The following is an 18,689-nucleotide window of genomic DNA, read 5'->3' as shown; positions in this document are numbered from 1 at the left end:
CCCACACCGTAAGATGAAGGCAGCTGCTCTGCCCCATGCTGTGTCAGTCTGATACACAAGTCTCCTCCCGTCCTCTCACAGCTGGCATCTTCCGTCTTGGCCACCAGCATCCCGTCCCCGGGCTGGAGAGGCTGCGCCACCCGCTCGGTTTCCTCAGGCAAGGCTATGGAGGTTGGCCAGGGCGGGCGGGAGGCCCTGCAGCCTCCCCGCTGCAGCCCGCTGCCAGCGCCCCACACTGCTGCGCCCGGCGTCACAGGCCCCGCTCAGCGGTGAGGTACTTGAGCGCGGCGGCGCCGTACTTGCGCGACAGGTCCTGGTGGAACTCCTCGCGCAGCGTCTGCAGGCAGCCCCGGTAGCCCGCGCTCAGGCGGAACTTGGAGATGTCGAAGCTGGGGGCATGGGGCATGTGGATCATGAAGGCGTTGGGCAGGACCAGCAGCTCGTACTCCTGAGGGCAGAGTGGCATCCATCACCCCTGGTACCGGCATGGTGTTACCAGTGCTCCACTGCCCACCCGGGACCTCTCCCAGCAGCCCCAGTGTCACTGTGCCCAGAGCAGCCCCTCACACACCTGTGCATCCAGCTCCATAATGTGGGACACTTTGTTCCAGCCAAAGCCCACGAACCTCTGGTCGTACTTGGGGCAGTCTCGCCTCACTACAACGTAAGGCTCGAAGTCTGGCTGCCACTCAACACGGTATGGCACGGTGGCCGTCCGCCACTTGGCATAGTCAGTTGGGGCATGGCCTTTTGGCCACACGTGATACCTGTGGACAAGGATGGGAATGAGACACCAGGAAAAAGTGTCAGACCTGGCAGTACCAGAGTCACAAGACAGAGCGCCGCGTGTGGCAGCACTGCTGGAGTGGGGCAGTCCCAGGACCCACCTGAAGGTGTAGAGAGAGCCCATGTCCAGCATGGAGAGCAGCTCTGCTTTGGATTTGGGGAAGGTCAGGCGGTAGTGCAGGGTCTCAAAGGCTGGCACAACAAGAGCTGCCTTCCTGTTGGGCAGCTCCAGCTGCTGGATAGAGTTCCTATGGCAGGAGGAAGAGCGTGAGGCCTCACTGGGAAAGCCAAAAAGTGTGGGTACAGCCCCCCTCTCAGTCCCTGCACCCCACCCATAGCTGTAAAAAGGGGTTAGGCCCTTTTAGGGTGCCACACAGGCACAGGAGGAATAGGGAACCCTCTCACAGCCACAGCTTCTTCCCAGTCCACTCGTGTCTGGCATGTCTGAGAGCATAGCCCAAGGCTGAACAGAAAGGAAAGTTTCTGCAGGCTGAGAACGCTACCCAATGTACAGGCAAGCCCTGGTATGTGGGGAGCCCAGCGGCTGCCTGGGAGAGGCCCTACCTGAGGTAATCGTACAGGCCGTACATAGGGAGGAAGTCAATGTCTGTCAGAAAGACATAGGGCGTCTGTGTGTTGGCCAAGGCCACGTTGCGCAGGAGGTTGATGGGGTAGAACTGGCCCTCCTTGTAGACGATGTGGTAGGCGACATTGCGGCGGGCGCTGAGCACCTCCGAGGCCTGGGCATAGCGCAGGAACTGCTGAGCCTCTGCGTCGGACATGTACAGCGCTAGGCTGATGGGGCCTGCCCAGTGCTTGCAGATGGCCTCCAACATCTGTAACCTGCGAAGCAGAGGGCACTGTGTGAGCAGGAGCCCTGCCCGGTGCGAACTTGGCCAAACCAAGGGTGCAAAAACGCCTGGAGTAGTCCCCACCATCCTCTCCTCACAAGCCCAGACTAATTCCACTGCAGGGCACTAGGTTAATCGCAGCTCAGTGGGCCTGAATCTCACCACAAGTTCCCTACATGTCTTGGCTTCTCTTGGGACTGAGTGAAAACAGGTCTCAGTAGTTCCTCACCAAGTCTCTGGAGAAGCTTGCTTAAAAGCTGGATTTGGTGGTTTTGACCTGCTTCCAAACATTTACCCTTCAGGATAGCTCAGTTTCAAGACCTGCAACCTGATGGAATTACAGCGGACTGGGAGGAAGCACTTCAGGAAGGTGACCAGGTACTTGGTATATACCACCAGCAGTGCTGAAGTGGTGTGTGGTGAAGTGGTGAAGTGCCAGCAACTTGCTAAACCTTTGTCCAACGCAGGAAAAAAAGAAAAAAAAAGTAGTTTGCCATAGAGGTGAGGCTTCCAACCCACAGCAGAAAGAAACAGATGATTCACAGCAACAATACTGCCCTTCCTGGCTGATGGGTAAGGAGCAGAACCTGAACACAAAACTGGGAGCCATGTCTGGCCAAGAGCAGTGTGGGAAGGAGGAGTGTGGGCCTCGCTCTTGGCAGTAAAGCTCTGTTCTCACAGTGACGAACCGCCATCAGAGATTCCAGGTAGCTCCTGAGGTGTGCAGTCAGCCCAGTGAAAACGGAAGGAAGAAGCTGCCATCCCACAAGCGCCACTGGCAAGTACCTGTCCATGGAGAGCTGGGCCACGAGGGTGACATCGGTGGGATCAATAAGAGCTGGAAACTCATACTGCAGGAAGAAGAGATGGACACGGTGCTGTGTGAGGTGCTGCCGGCGGAAATCATAGCAGGGATCATCCTCGTCCAAGTCCTCCAGCGCCTGCTGCAGCTGCAGTGCCACGAAGGCGAGACACGGAAGGGAGATGCCAAGTGAGCCAGAGAGCTGCCTGGAGGTGCCTTCTGGCCCTGCCCAGGCCTTACGCTGGGGCTGGGGGCAGAGCAGCAGGTGACCTCACCTGGTCGCTTGGAGGGCTGGGGAGGCTGGCACAGCCGAAGAGCTCCCTGCGCAGCAGGTTCCCATCGTACTCCAGGAAAGTCAGGTAGAGGTTGCGGAAGAACTCCACGTGCTTGTTCTTCACCCGCAGCTTCTTGGGGGAGTTCCAGTGGATCACCTGGGGGCCACGCAAGTCACTCCGTGCAGGGTAAACAGATGTCATCCAACACTTCCCAAGCCCCCAGGCCCACCGCTGCCTCCTCCAGACCTCCAACACATGCTCCATCCTTGAGGCCTTCCACCCCTCCCCTGCAGGGCAGGAGCGCCTACCAGGCAGAGCACAGGGCCCCAAATGGGGCCAATTTCTGCGCCAGTCAGAGGCAGGTGAACCCCACTCACCTTGAGATCCGAGACCTCAGTGTAGCACTGCTCGGAGCGGGTGTGATCGGAGAGCTGCACGTTCCAGAAGCACGGGAGCCGGTACACCAGGGCTGGGTCCTGCTTGATAACCGCATTAAAGATGTCCTAGGAGAGAGGCAGATGGTGCACAGCTAGCCAAGGAGGCATCACAGCCCCCCACATGCTGGCAACACTACAGAAATGCCCCAGGGCTGACTAGCCCGGGGAAGGGACTGTCACCTGATCAGCCAGTGAGGTGGAGAGCATGCTCATGAGCTCCCGCTCCGCCGTCAGCCGCCACGTCTGCTCCCAGCCCAGGCGCCGCAGGCGCTCCAGCAGCAGCAGGATCACTCCTGGGTGCCAGAAGAGAGGCCGCTGAGTTACTGAGGGGGCACCCAGCTAGTTCAGAGCTGAAGCACAGGCTTGCCCTCAGCTCCTGAGCCACGTTCTGCAGGTCCACCCATGCCATCCCCTAAGCTGCAGCAGTAGCAGCAGCAGCCCTTCTCACGCAGACACTCCTGCCTCACCCCAGCCCAGTTCAGCCCAGCCTCCTCCCTCACCAAACCCACTTCATCTGGTCACACGGGGTGCTTGTCCCTGCACCCCAGCAGGCCCACACTCACCCGTGTTGAAGCCACGTCCCAGAGCGGGCCACGGTTTGTGGTTCTTCCAGAGGTTGCCCAAATACCAGTCGCTTTGATTCTCTACCAGCCCAATCACCTGCTTGTCTGAGGGAAGAGAGGGACATGCATACGGCCTATCTTGGCACAGGTTCAGGAGCCCCCCGCAAACCTGCTGCGTAGCTGTGGTGACACTGGGACCCACCCCCTCAGAGAGCAGCGGGCTCACAGGGGCAGGCGCCCTGCCACAGTGGATCCCAGGGGTGCTCTGTCCTCACCAGAGAACTTCCCGAAGATGGCCCACAGCTCAGCGATGTCGGTGGCAAAGGTGATGTCAGTGTCCAAGACGATGACCTTGGAGAGGCTGGAGGGCAGCGCCTTGGCAAGCGTCAGCTTCATCAGCCCATAGATGCCTGAGTAGTGCTTGTTGGGGATCCAGGACACCTCTGGCTGCAAGGTGACACAGCCTCACTGCTGAGCCATGGAGATGCTGTCACCGTGCCTGGGTGGCGCGGCTGTGCATGCCCAGCACCTCCATGCACAGGAGGCCAGCAAGGGCATGGCTGCTACCCAAGCCCAGTGGCAGGCTCCTCACCGAGCTGCAGGGCCAGCACCTTCCTGCAGGCCCTCAGGGCCTAGCACGGAGCCACATCTAAATTCCTAGGCTAAGCAAGGCCCCAGGTCCCTGTTTCACATCCAGGGGGAAGCAAGGTGCCCTCAGCAAGTTGCATTTGCTGCCATCTCACAGCCAGTGTCCCAGATCCTGCACAGCCCAGGTGCTGCCATGGGGGCACACACAGCCTCCTTCCTCTGCCTGTGCCATCTGCACTGCCTGTGTGCTGGAATAGCCCTTTTCCCTGCACCTCCTGCAAGACCCTCTCCCAGCCTCCCTGTGAGAGCACCTCATAACCACTGTATTTGGGGCATCCTGTCACCTTCCCGCAGCAGCCCTCAGTGCCCTACTTGAAGGCCTTCCAGCCTCATGGTGGTTCAGAAGAAGCTCTTGCCCTCCCAGCCTGTCCCTCTGCTTTGTCCATCTCTCAGAAAGGGGAGTAGGCAAGCAAGGGACCAGCAGAAGAAGAATGTATAACCCTCTGCTTCTCTTTGGTCTCTTCTCAGCCTTTCAAGCACTGAGTTGGGAAAGACAGTGGGGAAAGGGTGGCATGGGGTTGAATGCCTGCCTTCAAGTCCTCGGCGTTGTAGAAGCTGACGTGGACGGAGGGCACCATCCAGGACTGGAAGAGCGTCTGGAGGATCTGCTGAGCCACTGAGTCGGTGATGAGGTGAAAATGAAGAGGATTTTTCCTGGCAAGGGCAAGTGCAGCAGTGCTTAGCACCTTAGCAGCAGGAAACAACCCCCTCAGAGGGACATGGTCCCTGCTCCCCCACCCCAGCCCTGCCAGGGGGACAGACAGCAGCTGAGGGGCTCCTTTGAGAAAAATCACCCTGAGGAAGGAAAAATCTCCCTCCTTCCCTCTAAGCCTCAGCAGCAATGATGCAGCAGCCCTCTCTGTGGCCCAGCCTCCCCTGCAGCCTGCAACAGCTCACCAGGAACCCCAGATAGGTGGGCCACTGCCACAGCACATCCTCTTACCTGTGGAAGAGGATGGATTTCACCAGGGTGACCACATCCCTGCTGGCATTGTGCCCAGCGCACACAATCGCTACGTGCAGGAGCTGTCCAGAGACAAATGACACCTCTTTGAGACAGGAGTCTTACACAAGAGCCTGTCAGATCATCCCTCAGGCCACTCTACAGGAAGGGACTCCATAACCCAGCTCTTCCCCCAGGGCAACGGAGGTCCTGGCGGAGGAACAGATCAGAGCAGGGCCCAAGAAACTGGCCCTGCTGCCCCTTTCCTGCCAGGTGTCCCTCTTCTGAGAAGCAAGACGCTCTCAGACACGACTTCCCACCCTCGTGCCCCCGCAGCCACGCTGCCCGCACACCTCACACTTGTGCACCGTCCGCTGCTTGGGGCAGGCCGTGCGGTTGCTGCTCTCCCCGTCCTCGGCGGAGGCTCCCCACGGAGGGCTGCCGTCGCTGCCGTCCGCCTGCGCCTGGCCGAGCTGCAGGCGGAGCTGCTGGTTCTCCTCCTCCACCCTGCGCACCTGCGACGCCAGCGCCTCGCGCTCCACGTCCCGGCTCGGCTGCTCGCCCAGGCACGGTGGCAGCAGGAGGAAGCGGCCGTCTGCAGCGACGTACACAGAGCATGTGAAGCAGGGCAAAGAGAACCCCCAGCGCGGAGCTCAGCAACGCGGCGCCAAGTGTGCAGAGTGCCCCAAGTTAAGGGGCCCTGGGGCACCCTATGTATATTAGACACTCGGAGCTCTGCTTCTCCAGGCCTCAGGGATGCCCGTGGAAGGCTGGAGGTCACATATGTCCACAGGGAATTACATAGTCACACAGCAGACACCCCAAGGCCTTGGCCTGCCTTGCTCACCCCATTCTGGGTGGGGCTTCCCTTGCTCCAAAAGGGACACGGCCAGAAGGACAACCCAGGAGCCCCGTCTTGCCCCACTCACATTCAAGACTGCCCACAAAGAAGTAGAGCCAGGAGAGGAGGACGGCCAGGGTCACCGTGGCGAGCAGCAGCTTCAGCTTCACGCGCCAGGAGCGCAGCATGGTGGGCCGGCAGCAGGAGCGGGCGCCAAGGATCACGTGGGCAGGCCTAACCCCGCCGGGCCCAGCATCCTAAAGCCTGCGAACCAGGAGACAAGCAGGGAGCACGAGTCACCAACCGCCCCACACACAGACCCTTCTCTTCCCTCGCTGCAGGGGACTTCACATACAGAAGGAGGGAGCGAGTCTCCCCCAGAAGCCATTTCACTCCAGCTCTGTTCCTTGCTCTCTCATGGGCCAAAGGAAAAGAGAAAAGAGTTCCTGGGGAAGGAACGATGCCGTCCTGTCCCACTCCACTGAGCTGCAGGCATCTGCTGAGCTCGGTGGCCAGTCACCTGATGGTTAAGACAGCCTGTCCTTGAGAGGGAGAGCAGATCCCTCCCCCACCTCCAGAGGCTGAAGGGGCTGGGACCGCTCTTGAAATGGAGCCCTCAAGGACATGGCTGGGCTCAGCACACTGTGCCGCCCAGGGAGCGCAGCCCACGCGGAGATAAGCAAGTAGCCAGAGGTCGGCACCCTGGCTCCCTTCCCACCCTCCAGCTGGCTGGCTGGGGGCTAGGGGTAAAGCTCTGCTGGCCAAATATCCCCCTCCAAACTTTGGTGTCGAGCTGGAGAGATTGTGAGTGGTTTGGTGAAAGTCCCTTCCTCAGCACTGCTGGCTTAAAGGACACACAGCTCCGGGAGATGGAGAGCAGGCAGTAGAGCTGTGGGCACCCGTGCAGCCGAGAAGGCTGCTTGGTCCTGTAGAAGGGATGACTGGAAGCCCAAGACTTGCAGCGGGGTGGGCAGCCATGCTGAAGCAAAGCAGCCTCTCCAGAGGACAGTGCACTTCACGAGCCAAGAGCTCTGGCCTAAGGACCACACTAGAACATGGTCGGGCTTTGTGGGGCATTGAAGAAAACACCTCCACAGCCTGATGTTCACCTCCAGGCCACGCTGCTGGGACAGCAGTGCAAGCATTGCAGTGCCATTGCCTTGGCTGGCAGCACGGCGGTTCCCGGCAGCGGTGGTCACGGCGCTCCAAAGCGCTGCGAGCCACAGCATAGCATGGCACGGCGCGGACCATGCCAAAACACTGGTCCCCGCTCACGCAGCCCGGCCACGTCCCACTGGGGGAAGCTGTAGGGCCTCCAGCCACAGCGAGGAGCAAGGCGGCACCTCCTGCAGCTACCCCTGCGGCGGCACGGGCACACGCAGGAAGCAGGGGAGGCAGCCATGGGAGACACGCTAGCAACAAGTTAAGGGAGGAGCCCACAAAACATCTGCTTTGGAGAGGGAGCTCAAAACTCAGGCACCAGCAGCAGCAAACAGGGAGGGATCCCCGTGCCCTCTCCCCCGCAGGGAGGACCCCACGCCAGACCCGCTCCCCCAACAGGCAGAGGCTCCCGTGGGCCCCTCGCCTTGCCGGCGGCTCCCCGCCACGCACACAAAGCCGGCGGCTCCAGCCACACGCACGGCATTCCTCGGCCACCGCAGGATGCTTCCCCACTGACCCCGCTGGGGAGCTGGCGCTGCGCATCCCGCTCTGTTCCCCGGCCCCCACGCTCCTGCCAGAGCCACCTTTGAGGAAGTGCCACAATCCCCACGTGGCACCTGCGCCCAGGCCGCACAGGGCTCCAGTGCCCCATGCCCAACTTGGTGCTTTTACGTGAGGAAAGAGCGGTGGAGCCATACACCACCTGCCCCCACCCAGGAGGAGTCTGGGCCAGCCCAGGAGATAGAGAGATCATCTCCGAAAAGCCCTGCCCCGGGATCCGGAGGAGCCAGGTGCACAGGGAAGACCCCGGTCCCACAGAGCAAGAAAGCACCGACCTCCTCACAGGCTGGCCTCGCTCCTTGTCCCCGCTTGCCACAGCAGGAGACTGAGCCCCTGCCCTCCCCGCAACATCTGGAGGTTCAACAAAAGCCTGCGCTGCCCTTCGAATGAAGGGGCCGGATTAGGGGCTGCTCCCCCTCGCGCGGAGCCTCAACCCATTGATGTGCAGATGCCCGAGGAGGCCGCCCGGGCAGACCCCAGCAGCCTGGAGCCGCCTTAGGCAACAGGCAGCCTGGGGCTGGAAACTCCTGGGAAATGCCGGCTGTAGGGCCAGGCACCAGCTCAGCAGGAACAAGGCCACGCAGCGGCTGGCTGAGCCCCAAGCTGCCTGCAGCCGGGCACAGACCCCGTGCGACTGGGGCAGCCTCGAGGAGCTCACCCGCCACGGCCCGCACTCGCTCGGGGCTGCTGCAGACCCAGCGCGAGCACCATGCTGGGCGAGCACAAGCCATGTGCAGCTCGCAGCAACCACAGGCCCAGGCAGCGAGCGGGCAGCCCACGGCAGGCGGGAGCCCCTGTGCCCCCTTCCCTGGCCAAGAAGGGGTCTTGCACACACACCGCTTGCCACAGGCAAGGCCCATGGCCCCCTTCCGCAGCCTGTGGGGCCGGCAGAGGGCCGGCACGGCAGCACAGAGGGAGCTGGCCCGAGGCTGCCCCAGCCAGGAGCCATGCTGGTGCCCAAAGGCCCAAGTGGTGCAGCACGCAGCCGCTCTTCATGCTCTCTGCTGCCGGCTCCTCTCCTGCCCTGGCCCACCGAGACCTCCACCATGCCCGGCGGCCAGGGCACCCAGACGTTGTGCCAGGCTCACTGCACCCACGGCAGGATGAGGCAAGGCGAGAAGGGCCAGCAGGCACCGAGCAGTGTGAGAAGCAACTGCGGGAGAGGGGTAAAGAGGAGCCCTCAGTGGGGAGGGAGGTCTCCGTCTGTGGACCCCCACCGCGTGTGAACACAAGGGCACGCTGCAGGGACGGCGGCTTTCATGGAGAGCATGGGAGCAGAAGCAACAGCACACCGGGCAGCAGCAACACTTCCAGAGGCACCCGAGGGCCCCATCCCCTCCCCAGCACCTCCACTCCTCCCACCATCCCTCCTCCCCCGGCCTCTCACCTGCCTCCCAGCCAGGTGATTTCCTTACCTGCCTTTCCCCTTTTCCTCCTCCCCGTGTTCCTCCTGAGCCAGCTCCCAGCCCTCTGCCGCTGCTCCCTCCTGGGTCTGCCTTTCCCAATCCTCCCCTTCACTCCTCCCTTTCAGATCTGACACTTCCCCCCCTCCTCCCCGCTCTCAAACCCGAGCTCCCCGGCACGCCCTGTGCTGGCCCCCCTCACGGAGGGAGAAAGAACAAACAAAACAAGAGATTAAATTCACTTTCTACTCAAGGGCCCCCAGCGCCAGGGGCATGGAGTTGCCCGCAGTCAGGCAACTCTGCCCTCCCTCCAGCTCCCTTCCTGCTCCTTGTCTACTTTTGCTGGGATGGGGAAAGGCACTGGGATTATTTACCCCTGTACACAGCACCTGCTTCCTCCTTTCCCAAGGCAGGTGTCAGAGGATTCGTCCACATGGGGGATGTTCAGTTGTGGGGGGAAGTGAGCTGAGCTGAGGGTCTCCCCGTGGCTGGCAGAGAGGAGGTACAAGGCCAAGTTGGGCAGGAGATGCAAGGAAAGGTTGGGAAGGGGGGTCCAGCTTGAGCAGGTTTCCCTGCCACATGGAGAGGGGCAATGGCACCCTGCTCCCAGGAACAGCCTCTGCCGCATCCCCCGAGCTGCAAGGCGCCCAGCACCTCCGTGGGCGCCGAAAGAGAAGCGCTGCCTACCTCCAGCCTGGGACCAGGGCAGGGCAGCTCCAGGGCCATCCGTCTAGGAGAGCGGGGCTCCCCAAAGAGCGCAGGGAAAACCTGTGGCGCAGACCTGACCGGGGAGCCGGCCGAGTTGTCCTAGGGAAGCGAAGGCTGCAGGAGGAGTGGGAAGCGCGGGCTGGGAATGCTAACTATGCAGAGACTGCCTCTACCTGCAGCGGCTCTCCCCCCGCCTGGCCCCAGGGCCAGGAAAGGCAGGCTCCTGCCTCGGGATACGGCAGGAGGAGGAGCTCCCGGCCCTCCCTGCCTTCCTCGGCCTTTCCTCCCTGGGCTCCTTGGCCTGCGGCGGCCGAAGGAAGGATGCCTGGAGAAACCCGGGTGTGGTGGGAGGAGGAGGCAGCCGGCAGTAGTGGAGGAATTAGGATGCAACTGCCTGCACAGCAATTTAGAAGAAACGTGAATTGCCCCCAGCTCCGTAAGGAGAATGCGAGCTGCGGCAGCGAGCACGGACCTGCCTCACAGAGACAGAGCAGCACCTTCCAACACAGGCCCCACGCTGCAAGGCTGGGTCTCCCCCCGCACTGCAGAAATCACTGCCCCAGGAGACGACTGTACAGGACTCCTGCCTGGGCAGCTCTTGCTTGTCCTCGCAGAGCCCCACAGAGAACAGGTCGCTCCTTCCTAGCAGCTTCCTGCCCAGGCCTGGAAACCGTCGAGCTATCCCAGTGGGCTGAGCCAGGAGCACCCCAAAGCAGGAGCTTCCCCAGCACCCATGGAGCGCGGTGGCATCCAGCCCGGACCTGCACTGTCCGTCCCCGCATGATCGGTCGTGCAGCGAGCGCTCCAGCCTCGAGCCGAGGCGCCGAAGGCAGCAGCTACGCACGGAGGGCTCAGCCGGGCTCCTGGGAGAAGGCCAGCAGGAAGCAGGCTGCAGCAGGAGCAGCACGAGACCTCCCACAGGCCCCGCCACCAGCTCAGCAAGCTCTGCTCCGGGGGAGGGAAGCACCTTCTGCTACAGCCGGCCCCAGCTGCCTCCGGCTCCTGCCTGCCCTGGCAAGGGGCGACCCCAAGGCTCCATGCCCAGGAAGCAAGGCCAGGCCCAGTGCAACAAGGCCTGTACCGGTCCTGCCCAGGCCAAGAACTGACAGGCTGCTGGGGGGGCAGGGGCACAGCAAAGGAGTTGTAGGATGTAGGTTTATAGCGGGAAGGAAGGAGAGGGCAAGCGGAAAGGGAGCTGCAGAGCCTCCCCTCCGCCACGTAACGTGACAGCAAGTGAAAGACCAGGCTGGAAATGGCTCCCAGCAAGGGAAACATGAAGTACCAGTAGCTGTACTCCGCCGAGCCAGCCCTTGGAAAAGGGCAGGGAAAGGCTGCAGGGGCTGGCGCTGGCATCCACGCAGCCCTCGCACCTTCCTCAGGCTCCAGCCCCTGCACTCGCCCTTTCTGCCCTCCCTCCTCGGTCTCCTTGCTCCCGCCAGGCGAGTGCTGCCCGTGGTGAGATGAGAGGTTTCCCAACGCTGCCCCTCTTCAGCACTGACCCAGCACAAGGACGTGGGGCACAAGTGCTGCTCACAGCACGTTACCGTTCCTGCAGCGCTCTCCCCAAGACCTGGGTGCAGGAGAGCCGCGCGGCTCCTGATTCAGCAGGACCTGGAACACAACAGCGAGGAAGTGGAAAAGAAAGAGCTCCCGAGCACCCAAACGCAGTCTCTTGCTGCGAGAAGCTCACAGCAGCCATGGCAGGACCAAGGCAGAAGGCAAGCCCGGACACTCCCACCGAGAGGCAGGTGATCCCGCTGCCTGCCCCGCTGGGCACAAGCGCCCCCAGCACCCCACGTCCCAGGGCTGCCCCCACGCAGGCACCCCCTTCCTGGGATCCCCCTTCTGGCAGGAGGGCCCTTTGCCCAGCTGCCCTCTTTCCTCACTGACCCGGTGGCTGTCAGGTGAGCAGTTAATGTTTAGGGAGAGCTGGCACAGGGAGCATTCCCACGGCACGAGCTGCCCTCCCGCCGCACAGGAGGAAACAGCCCCGCTTTCCAGAATGGGGCAGTGTGAGCGCCCGTCCCTGCGAGGTGCCCAGCCCGGGCCTGGCCCACCCCTGGGGCTCTGCATGTCCCCACACACCAGGGGATGTGGGGACACAGCAAGGCTGCCTACGAGTGACAGGACAGCTGCCGTGTGGGCACAGGCAGCAAAACCCAGGGCTTGCTGCCCCCCAGCCCTGTAAGCAAGGAGGCAGCCATCGGGGAAGCGCTCCAGGACCCTCAGGAGAGCAGCGACATTGGAGAGCCATGCTGCCCACCTAGCCACGGCAACTGCAAACCCTGCTCCGCGCATTTTCTGGAGCTGGGGAGACAGCAAGAGTCTAGCTGGTCTACTTGAAAAGGTGGCCCGGGCACAAGCTCCTCACAGCAACCTTGTGGGCTCAAAGGAGGCACGAAAGGGAGGTGACTGGCTGCAACTTTCTCTTCCAGAAAGGTGGGAGGGGACAGGACAGATCCTTGTTCAACAGGTGGCCTTTAAATCACCTACTGCAGCATCCATCCGACAAGCAGCTTACAGCTGGGGGTCATCCCCTTGCCCCCTCCCCATCACCGAGATGCTTCCACTTGAGCAGGGTGATGCCAGCTGGTGGATACCACACAGGCAGTTCAGAGTGGAGCAGCTGCAGGAATTTACAGAGGCGGAATGAAATTCAGCCAGGAAAACAGGATTAAAACCCCATGCTCTGGATTATCACTCCACCCCTCCTTCTCCAAGTCGTATGATAAGTGAAATTTAAGAAGGAATTTCACTTTCCTATTTCACTGGAAAGAGTAACCCATGACAAAATAGCCACCCTATTCAGAGGATGTGATCAAACAGCAGCCACAGAATTGGATGAACATGAGCTGGAGGATGAAACAAAGATTCCCCCACCCTCAGCACAACCGAGCTACAAAATAAGTGTCAGAAAAGTAGAGATCTTCCTGGGTCAACAGTCGGCCTGTGCCTCCGTTACGGTTCACTCGAGTGCATCAGATTCTTCTCAGGCCCATAAAATTGTTATTACTAACAGTCCTGCAACCCTGAAACTTCAGCAGTTTGCTTCACAAAAGTGGCACAAAAATCCACATTCTGCTAGGGAAGCACAGGTCATGGGGAACAAGATTTACTGTCTCTGAACTGAAGCTCCCACCTTGGCAGACGCAGAGATTTTCATCACCAGGCCCTTTCCTTTCCTCAGCCCGAACATGAGGATAGCACCAAGCTGAGACGAGGTCTGACATGAGAATGAGCCCCACAGACTCCCTCTGTGCCGGCGCAGCCCCAGGAGCGCATGGGAAGCGGCTCCCATCGGCAGGGCCCTGTCGCAGCCCGGCCGGCTCCTGCGGAGCAGCACTCCCGGGCACGGCTGCCCGCTGGGCCCAGCTGCTCGGCAGGGTCACGGGCAGAGCCCGCAGCACCTTGCACCCTGCAATGCTTACGTTAGGAGCAGAGCCCTTTTTTTTTTTTGTCATAGCTCTTCAGTAAAACAGGATGGGGCCACCCGGACTCTCAGCTCTGCTACAGACATAACCCCTGAGCACCCTCCTGCCTGTCAGGGCCTGGAGGAGTCCAGGTGGTCGCAGCATCCAGCCGCATTGGCAGGGACACCACAGCCCGGGGCCTCATGCTGTGGCAGGGTAAGAATCCCCTCTCGGGGAGTTACAGCATCATTCCCTGCCAGCACATCACCCGAATGCTGTGCAGCTGCCCAGCGCGACTCTGGAGGGGACCAGCCTTCCCCCAGCACTGAGCCAGGCCCAGGACAGGGCTCAGCGCCCCTCATGTCCAGGCCAGGCATGTTTGCACCAAGCTCCCCATGCAGCCCAGGGGGGTCTGCCAGCCCTGCTCCCACTTCTCTGCCCTGGCACATGGGGACAAGGTCAGACCCTCAGCCCCCACAGCCACTCTGTGTCCCCTCTCCCTGAGTGACCTTGCCACATTCTGGTGAGAGACTAGCCAGCACCCAAGGGAAAAGCATGTCGTCCAACATGCCAGTTTCACCTTTACTTCTACCAGCTTCACTTTGGCTGGGAAAGCACCACAGTCAGCCAGGCTGTGTCTCACAATTCAGCTTCAGAACCAGCTTTTGGCCACTGCAGGCACCAGGACCCTGGGGCAGATGGAGCTTGGTTTTGACACACAGATCTGATGCTAACATGGAGGGCACACTGTCTTTCCCGGATCATGTCTCCTCCATCACTTTCCTGGTCAGCATAGCAAGGTGCAAGGTGGTGGTGGCAAATCAAGCTGGGACATTGTGTGGTGACACTACAGGGGACAGGAGGATCCAGGCTGCCTCTTGAAAGAGAAGAGGAGCAGCTTTTGGGCTGATTTCCAGCTCCCCTCCCCATGCTGGGATTAGGTTTCCAGTATGTGCATTTCTGCTGACATCTGTGCTGCAGCTAATGGCCAGCTCTGGATCCATTAAGTTCACAGTGTCCTGGTCTCCGGATGCGCTCCAGGAATCAATAGCCGCTCACCCCTGCCCATTTCCTGAGATATCCTTCCAGCGCTGCAGGCTTGGGGCGGACAGCAGTTCCTGGGTTCGGAGCTGGAGAGGGATCTTGGAGTGACGTGGATGGCAGCAGGAGCTCCCAACTGCTGACCATGCTGCTGCCTCTCAGCTCTGACCGGTACACAGGGCCCTGCATCCCCGCACGCCTGACCAGCGCCAGCCCCTACGGCTGGCTCAGCTCCTGCATAACACTGAGCTGATCACAGCAAGGAGGAAGCAAAGCGACTCCAGGCACCTGGGATCCACTGCTCTGCTCGGAAAAGCCCATGAGAGGCCACAACACCACCCTCCCTGCCAACTCTGGGAGGATGCCAGGGGGCTCGTCCCCGAGTCAGGCCCCCAGGTGCCCATGCTGCTTTGTCACTAGAAAAGCTAGTCGGGGTTTTTGGCCCAATAGTTATTGGCTGAAAAACTGCAGTTTCCAGATAGTCCAGAGCTATTTGCTACTTCACGACAGGTTTGGGACAAAACAAAACAAAACAACAACAACAACAAAACTTTGTTGCTTTGTTTTCTGAGTTAAAAAGTCTCATTTTGCATTGTTTTGTTTGAAATAAAAGATACCTTAAACTCCACCCCACCCCAAATTTGGGGCACTCTATAAAACAACTGTTTGTTCAGCTCTGCTCTCCTTGCTCTCCAGAGAGCCTGCGAGTATCACAAAGCAGAGGGATGCAGTAGCTCTACACGAGCAGCAGCTCGAGGGAAACTGTTGATGTTTCTGGTACCACAGGCTCGTTCCAGACCTCTGCTCGAGCTCTCCAGCGGCCAGCGAGCGCTCCCAAGACAAGAGAGCAGTGAGGCCCTGTGCAAGGGACAGCGGGTGCGACACGGGGGAAACCTGCCCATCCAAACAGGCAGTAATTTAGAGTCACAGTCAAGAGGTCACAGCCGCTGGCTAAGGGGCATGCAAGGGTCAGGCCTTTCCACGCAAACAAGGCCCAGCTCCCTGCAAGGGCGGCACGGCCAGGCCTGCAGCAGCTGTTCCCAACACCGTCCCCGGCAATGCTCTGCAGCACGGGGACCCTGGCGCTCACAGGGGGCAGAGCAACGGAGGGCAATTCCCTGTGCGCTAGGTGAGAGTGCAGCCCCCTTCACCACGGGCTGCCTCGGCCTGGGGGACACGTCCAGGCAGCCGCTCCATGCCCAGAGCTATTCCTGGCACTGCTGCCCCCGGTGCCCAAGCGAGGCTGCAGGCGGAGCACGGCCGGGAAGGGAACAAGGGCACTATAAATAGCAGACCCGCGCGGCACAGGGCCGGCTCAGCCCTTCCCTGGGGATGCTGCTAAACCAGCCGAGCAGCTCGGAAGGACACTGCCACCCACTCGGGACACACCACGCACTGTATGGACCTGTGGTGACAGACACCTGAACTGCAGCCAGGCCTGTGCTTTGCAGGCAGGCTCTGACCACCCTGTGGAGGAACAGCCAGGGCCTGGGCCGAGAGGCTGCAGACTTGGCCACAGAAGGGATACAAAGCAGCGAGGTAACAACGAATGGGGCAAAAGGAGGGTGGTGGATCGCAGGAAGGAGGCAGTTCCCTAAGCCAGGGTGAGAAAGGAGAATGCTCCCAACATAAAAACTGCACGGGGCCAGTTCTCAGCACTCCTTCCAGTCTCATCCTGCTATTTGGCACATTCCCATCCTTGAAGCTTCACACACCACTGAGCTAAATCCTGAACTCTGACACCAAAGGACAAAGGCAAGGAAGAAACGACATATCGGGCTCACTCGAGCAGCAGAGGAACGGGCCAGGACAAAAACTCCCGTCTTCAGCAGCCTCTGTGCAGCACCCAACCAAGAGCAAGCGGGAGGCATAGGAGCTCAGCCCACCCTGTGACTGTCAGCACTGAGGTCCCCTCCTGCCCCAGGAAGGGTCTTGCCCTTTTCACCACACCTCTATCCGCATTACTCTTATGCTGCTGGTGCCTCTCTGGAACAGGAAGCATTTTGTCTTCTCCTTCATACTGATAGCATGTGTCTCATGCAGGGATTTCCACCTCTACACAGGAGGGCAACTTGTGTGAAGCTCCATCCACAGGAGGGCAACTTGTGTGAAGCTCCATCCTCAAGCATCACTGCCTGATACCAACTCCTCCTGCTTTCAGGAGGAAGCCATGAGCTTTCAGCAACACGAGGAGTGCAAAACTGGAGTTCATTTGGGCATACGCTGGGGATCAGGATGCAGGACCAAATCAGGAACTGAGGGAGAGGTGTATATACACAGGGAAAGCCAAACTGAATAGCCCAGCATATAAACCACTGGTGGATGAACAGCAAGCAGAAAAACCAAAACCCCTTGATACACTAGTAGCAAAAATAATTGGGTCAGGAGAAGTGCTGGCTACAAAGCCACCCGGAACGTTTCAGAAGCTCATTCCCCTCCTCTCCCACAGCTGTCCTGCTCCCCCTCTCCCTTCCTGCTCTGCACAGCAAGGAGAGGACAGGGTCTGGAGTTCAGGTGAGTTTCCACTCTGGAGAAAGAAGCTTGATAACAGACCAGGCAGGAAGCGAGCACCCATTGAGGAAAGGATTAGTAACCCCTAATCTGCACTTTCAGAGACTAAGAACTTTATTGCACTCTCCAATTAAACCATAAAGCACAGGGATTGCCAGAAGGGGGAAGAGGAAGGAGACAAAACAGACAGTGACATAAGGGCTGTTTCCCTGTGGCTGAAATGCAAGGTGGTCACTGCAGGGGATGTATTTCCTCCTCAGGTACTCAGTGCTGGGGCTCCTTAGCACCCCATGGCCTCCCCTGCCAATCCATAGTGGGGCTGAGGGCTGAATGATAGAGGAACCTGCAAGATAGTCTGGGGGTGAAGGGAAAGGTGAGGGGCTCCCTCACACAGGCTGAGGCTCCACCTGTGATAGCCTGGCCTCTTTGGCCATGACTCCCCCTCTCGAGTCCCCTGCCTCCTGGGAAATGGTGCAAGTGCCAAGCCACAGTTGTCTCCGCTTCCCAGACCTGGCTGCACAGAAGGGCCTTGTTTGAGCGCTTATCTGGCCCCAGGCTGGGGAGGGGCCGGTGCCTTTCTGCCCTGGCATCTAAACAGGATGTTCAGCTCCGTGCTGGGCTCATTAGGGGCTGGCTGACAGGAGAAACTTTCCTGGCACAGGTAAAGAGGGAAGCCTTTTACCGCAGCCCAGGCAAACAAAGCAGTTCAAACAACAGCCCGTTTCCCTCTGAGGGCCTCGTGCCTGCGCTGAGAGGAGGCAGAGGGCTCAGGGCTCCCTCCTGCTCACTGCTGGTGCCTCAGCACAACAGGGACAGCCTCACCCCGGGGACCACAGAGGCAGCGGGGCCAGCAGCTCTTGAGGCTGCAGTGCCCAACAGCTCCACAGCACCAGGAACAAAGCAGCTGGCAGCAAAGTGGGACAGGAGTGCTGGGGAAAGGGCTCACCTCCCCAGATGCTCAGCTTCCAGAGAGCAGGAACGGGGGGTAGTGCAGGGGCAGCCTGTCACTCCAGCATCCCTCTCTTCCCTTGTTCCTATTCTTTGGAATTCCTCTCCTCTGTTTGCTTTGTTTCAGCCCTCAATGAACAGGAAGAAAAGGGAAGGAGCCTTGACAAATCCGATCAAGGCGCAGACAGGCTGAGCCCCCTCCTGCTGGTGTGCCAGACCCCGCACTAATGAGGGGCCGCAGAGGCAGCCCCTGGGAAGAGTGGCCCCTCAGCAGCACTTGGTGCATGGGACACAAGGAAAAGAAAGGTGCCAGGGCAGAACACCCTTAGGACAGACTCAGCCTTCAGGACCCATTTCCCCCAGCCCAGAGAGCTTCCTCCAGCTCCTCAGCCCCAGGTTTAAGTCCTCTCCCATCTACTACACTAGAAAGAGGCAACAGACAACAGAGTTGGAGGGGAAGGATCCTGCTTCAAGACCTCCTGCCATGCAGTTATCCACGATTTAGCAATGTAGGTGTACAAGCACTAAGTCAGCATGGGAATGAGCACACAGAACCTGCCAGGTATACAAGCCAGACGACCAACCTTTGGAGGCTGCCAATGCTGCCAGGGTACCTGGGAACAGCCGAAGAAGCTGGCAAGGCCCGGTGCTGGCTGTGAGGACCACTCTAGCTAGGGCTTCTCATCTTCAGGGTCAGAGAGCACATCCCAGGCGTACTTGGTGTTTTGCAGCTTGTCGTCACCTGAAACCCGAAAGACAAGCAGTCATTTGAAAAAGCTACTGCTCAAAGCAGCTCTGGA

At 60.1% G+C, this 18,689-nt stretch overlaps 1 protein-coding gene across 1 annotated transcript; it reads right to left on the bottom strand.

Annotated features, from left to right (window-relative positions):
• Positions 1–250: 250 nt before the first annotated feature.
• On the bottom strand, positions 251–18,538 carry LARGE2 (LARGE xylosyl- and glucuronyltransferase 2). The gene is made up of 15 exons (XM_088520507.1): positions 18,474–18,538; positions 6,235–6,410; positions 5,659–5,900; positions 5,306–5,388; positions 4,900–5,016; positions 3,990–4,168; positions 3,715–3,819; positions 3,332–3,444; positions 3,092–3,217; positions 2,715–2,870; positions 2,424–2,587; positions 1,351–1,629; positions 888–1,034; positions 572–767; positions 251–448 (listed from the first exon to the last, which is right to left on the bottom strand). The coding sequence occupies exons 2-15, from the start codon at positions 6,332–6,334 to the stop codon at positions 251–253; spliced, it is 2,205 nt and encodes a 734-aa protein (XP_088376633.1). The 5' UTR covers positions 6,335–6,410; positions 18,474–18,538.
• Between the last annotated feature and the right edge of the window lie 151 nt (positions 18,539–18,689).

Source organism: Tinamus guttatus, unplaced genomic scaffold (assembly GCF_059628265.1).
Source record: "Tinamus guttatus ecotype Peru unplaced genomic scaffold, ASM5962826v1 Tinamus_guttatus_pri_ptg000089l, whole genome shotgun sequence".
Classification (NCBI taxonomy): domain Eukaryota; kingdom Metazoa; phylum Chordata; class Aves; order Tinamiformes; family Tinamidae; genus Tinamus; species Tinamus guttatus.
The sequence above is the reverse complement of the archived record's forward strand: the minus strand, read 5'-3'. Positions and strand labels throughout refer to the sequence as shown.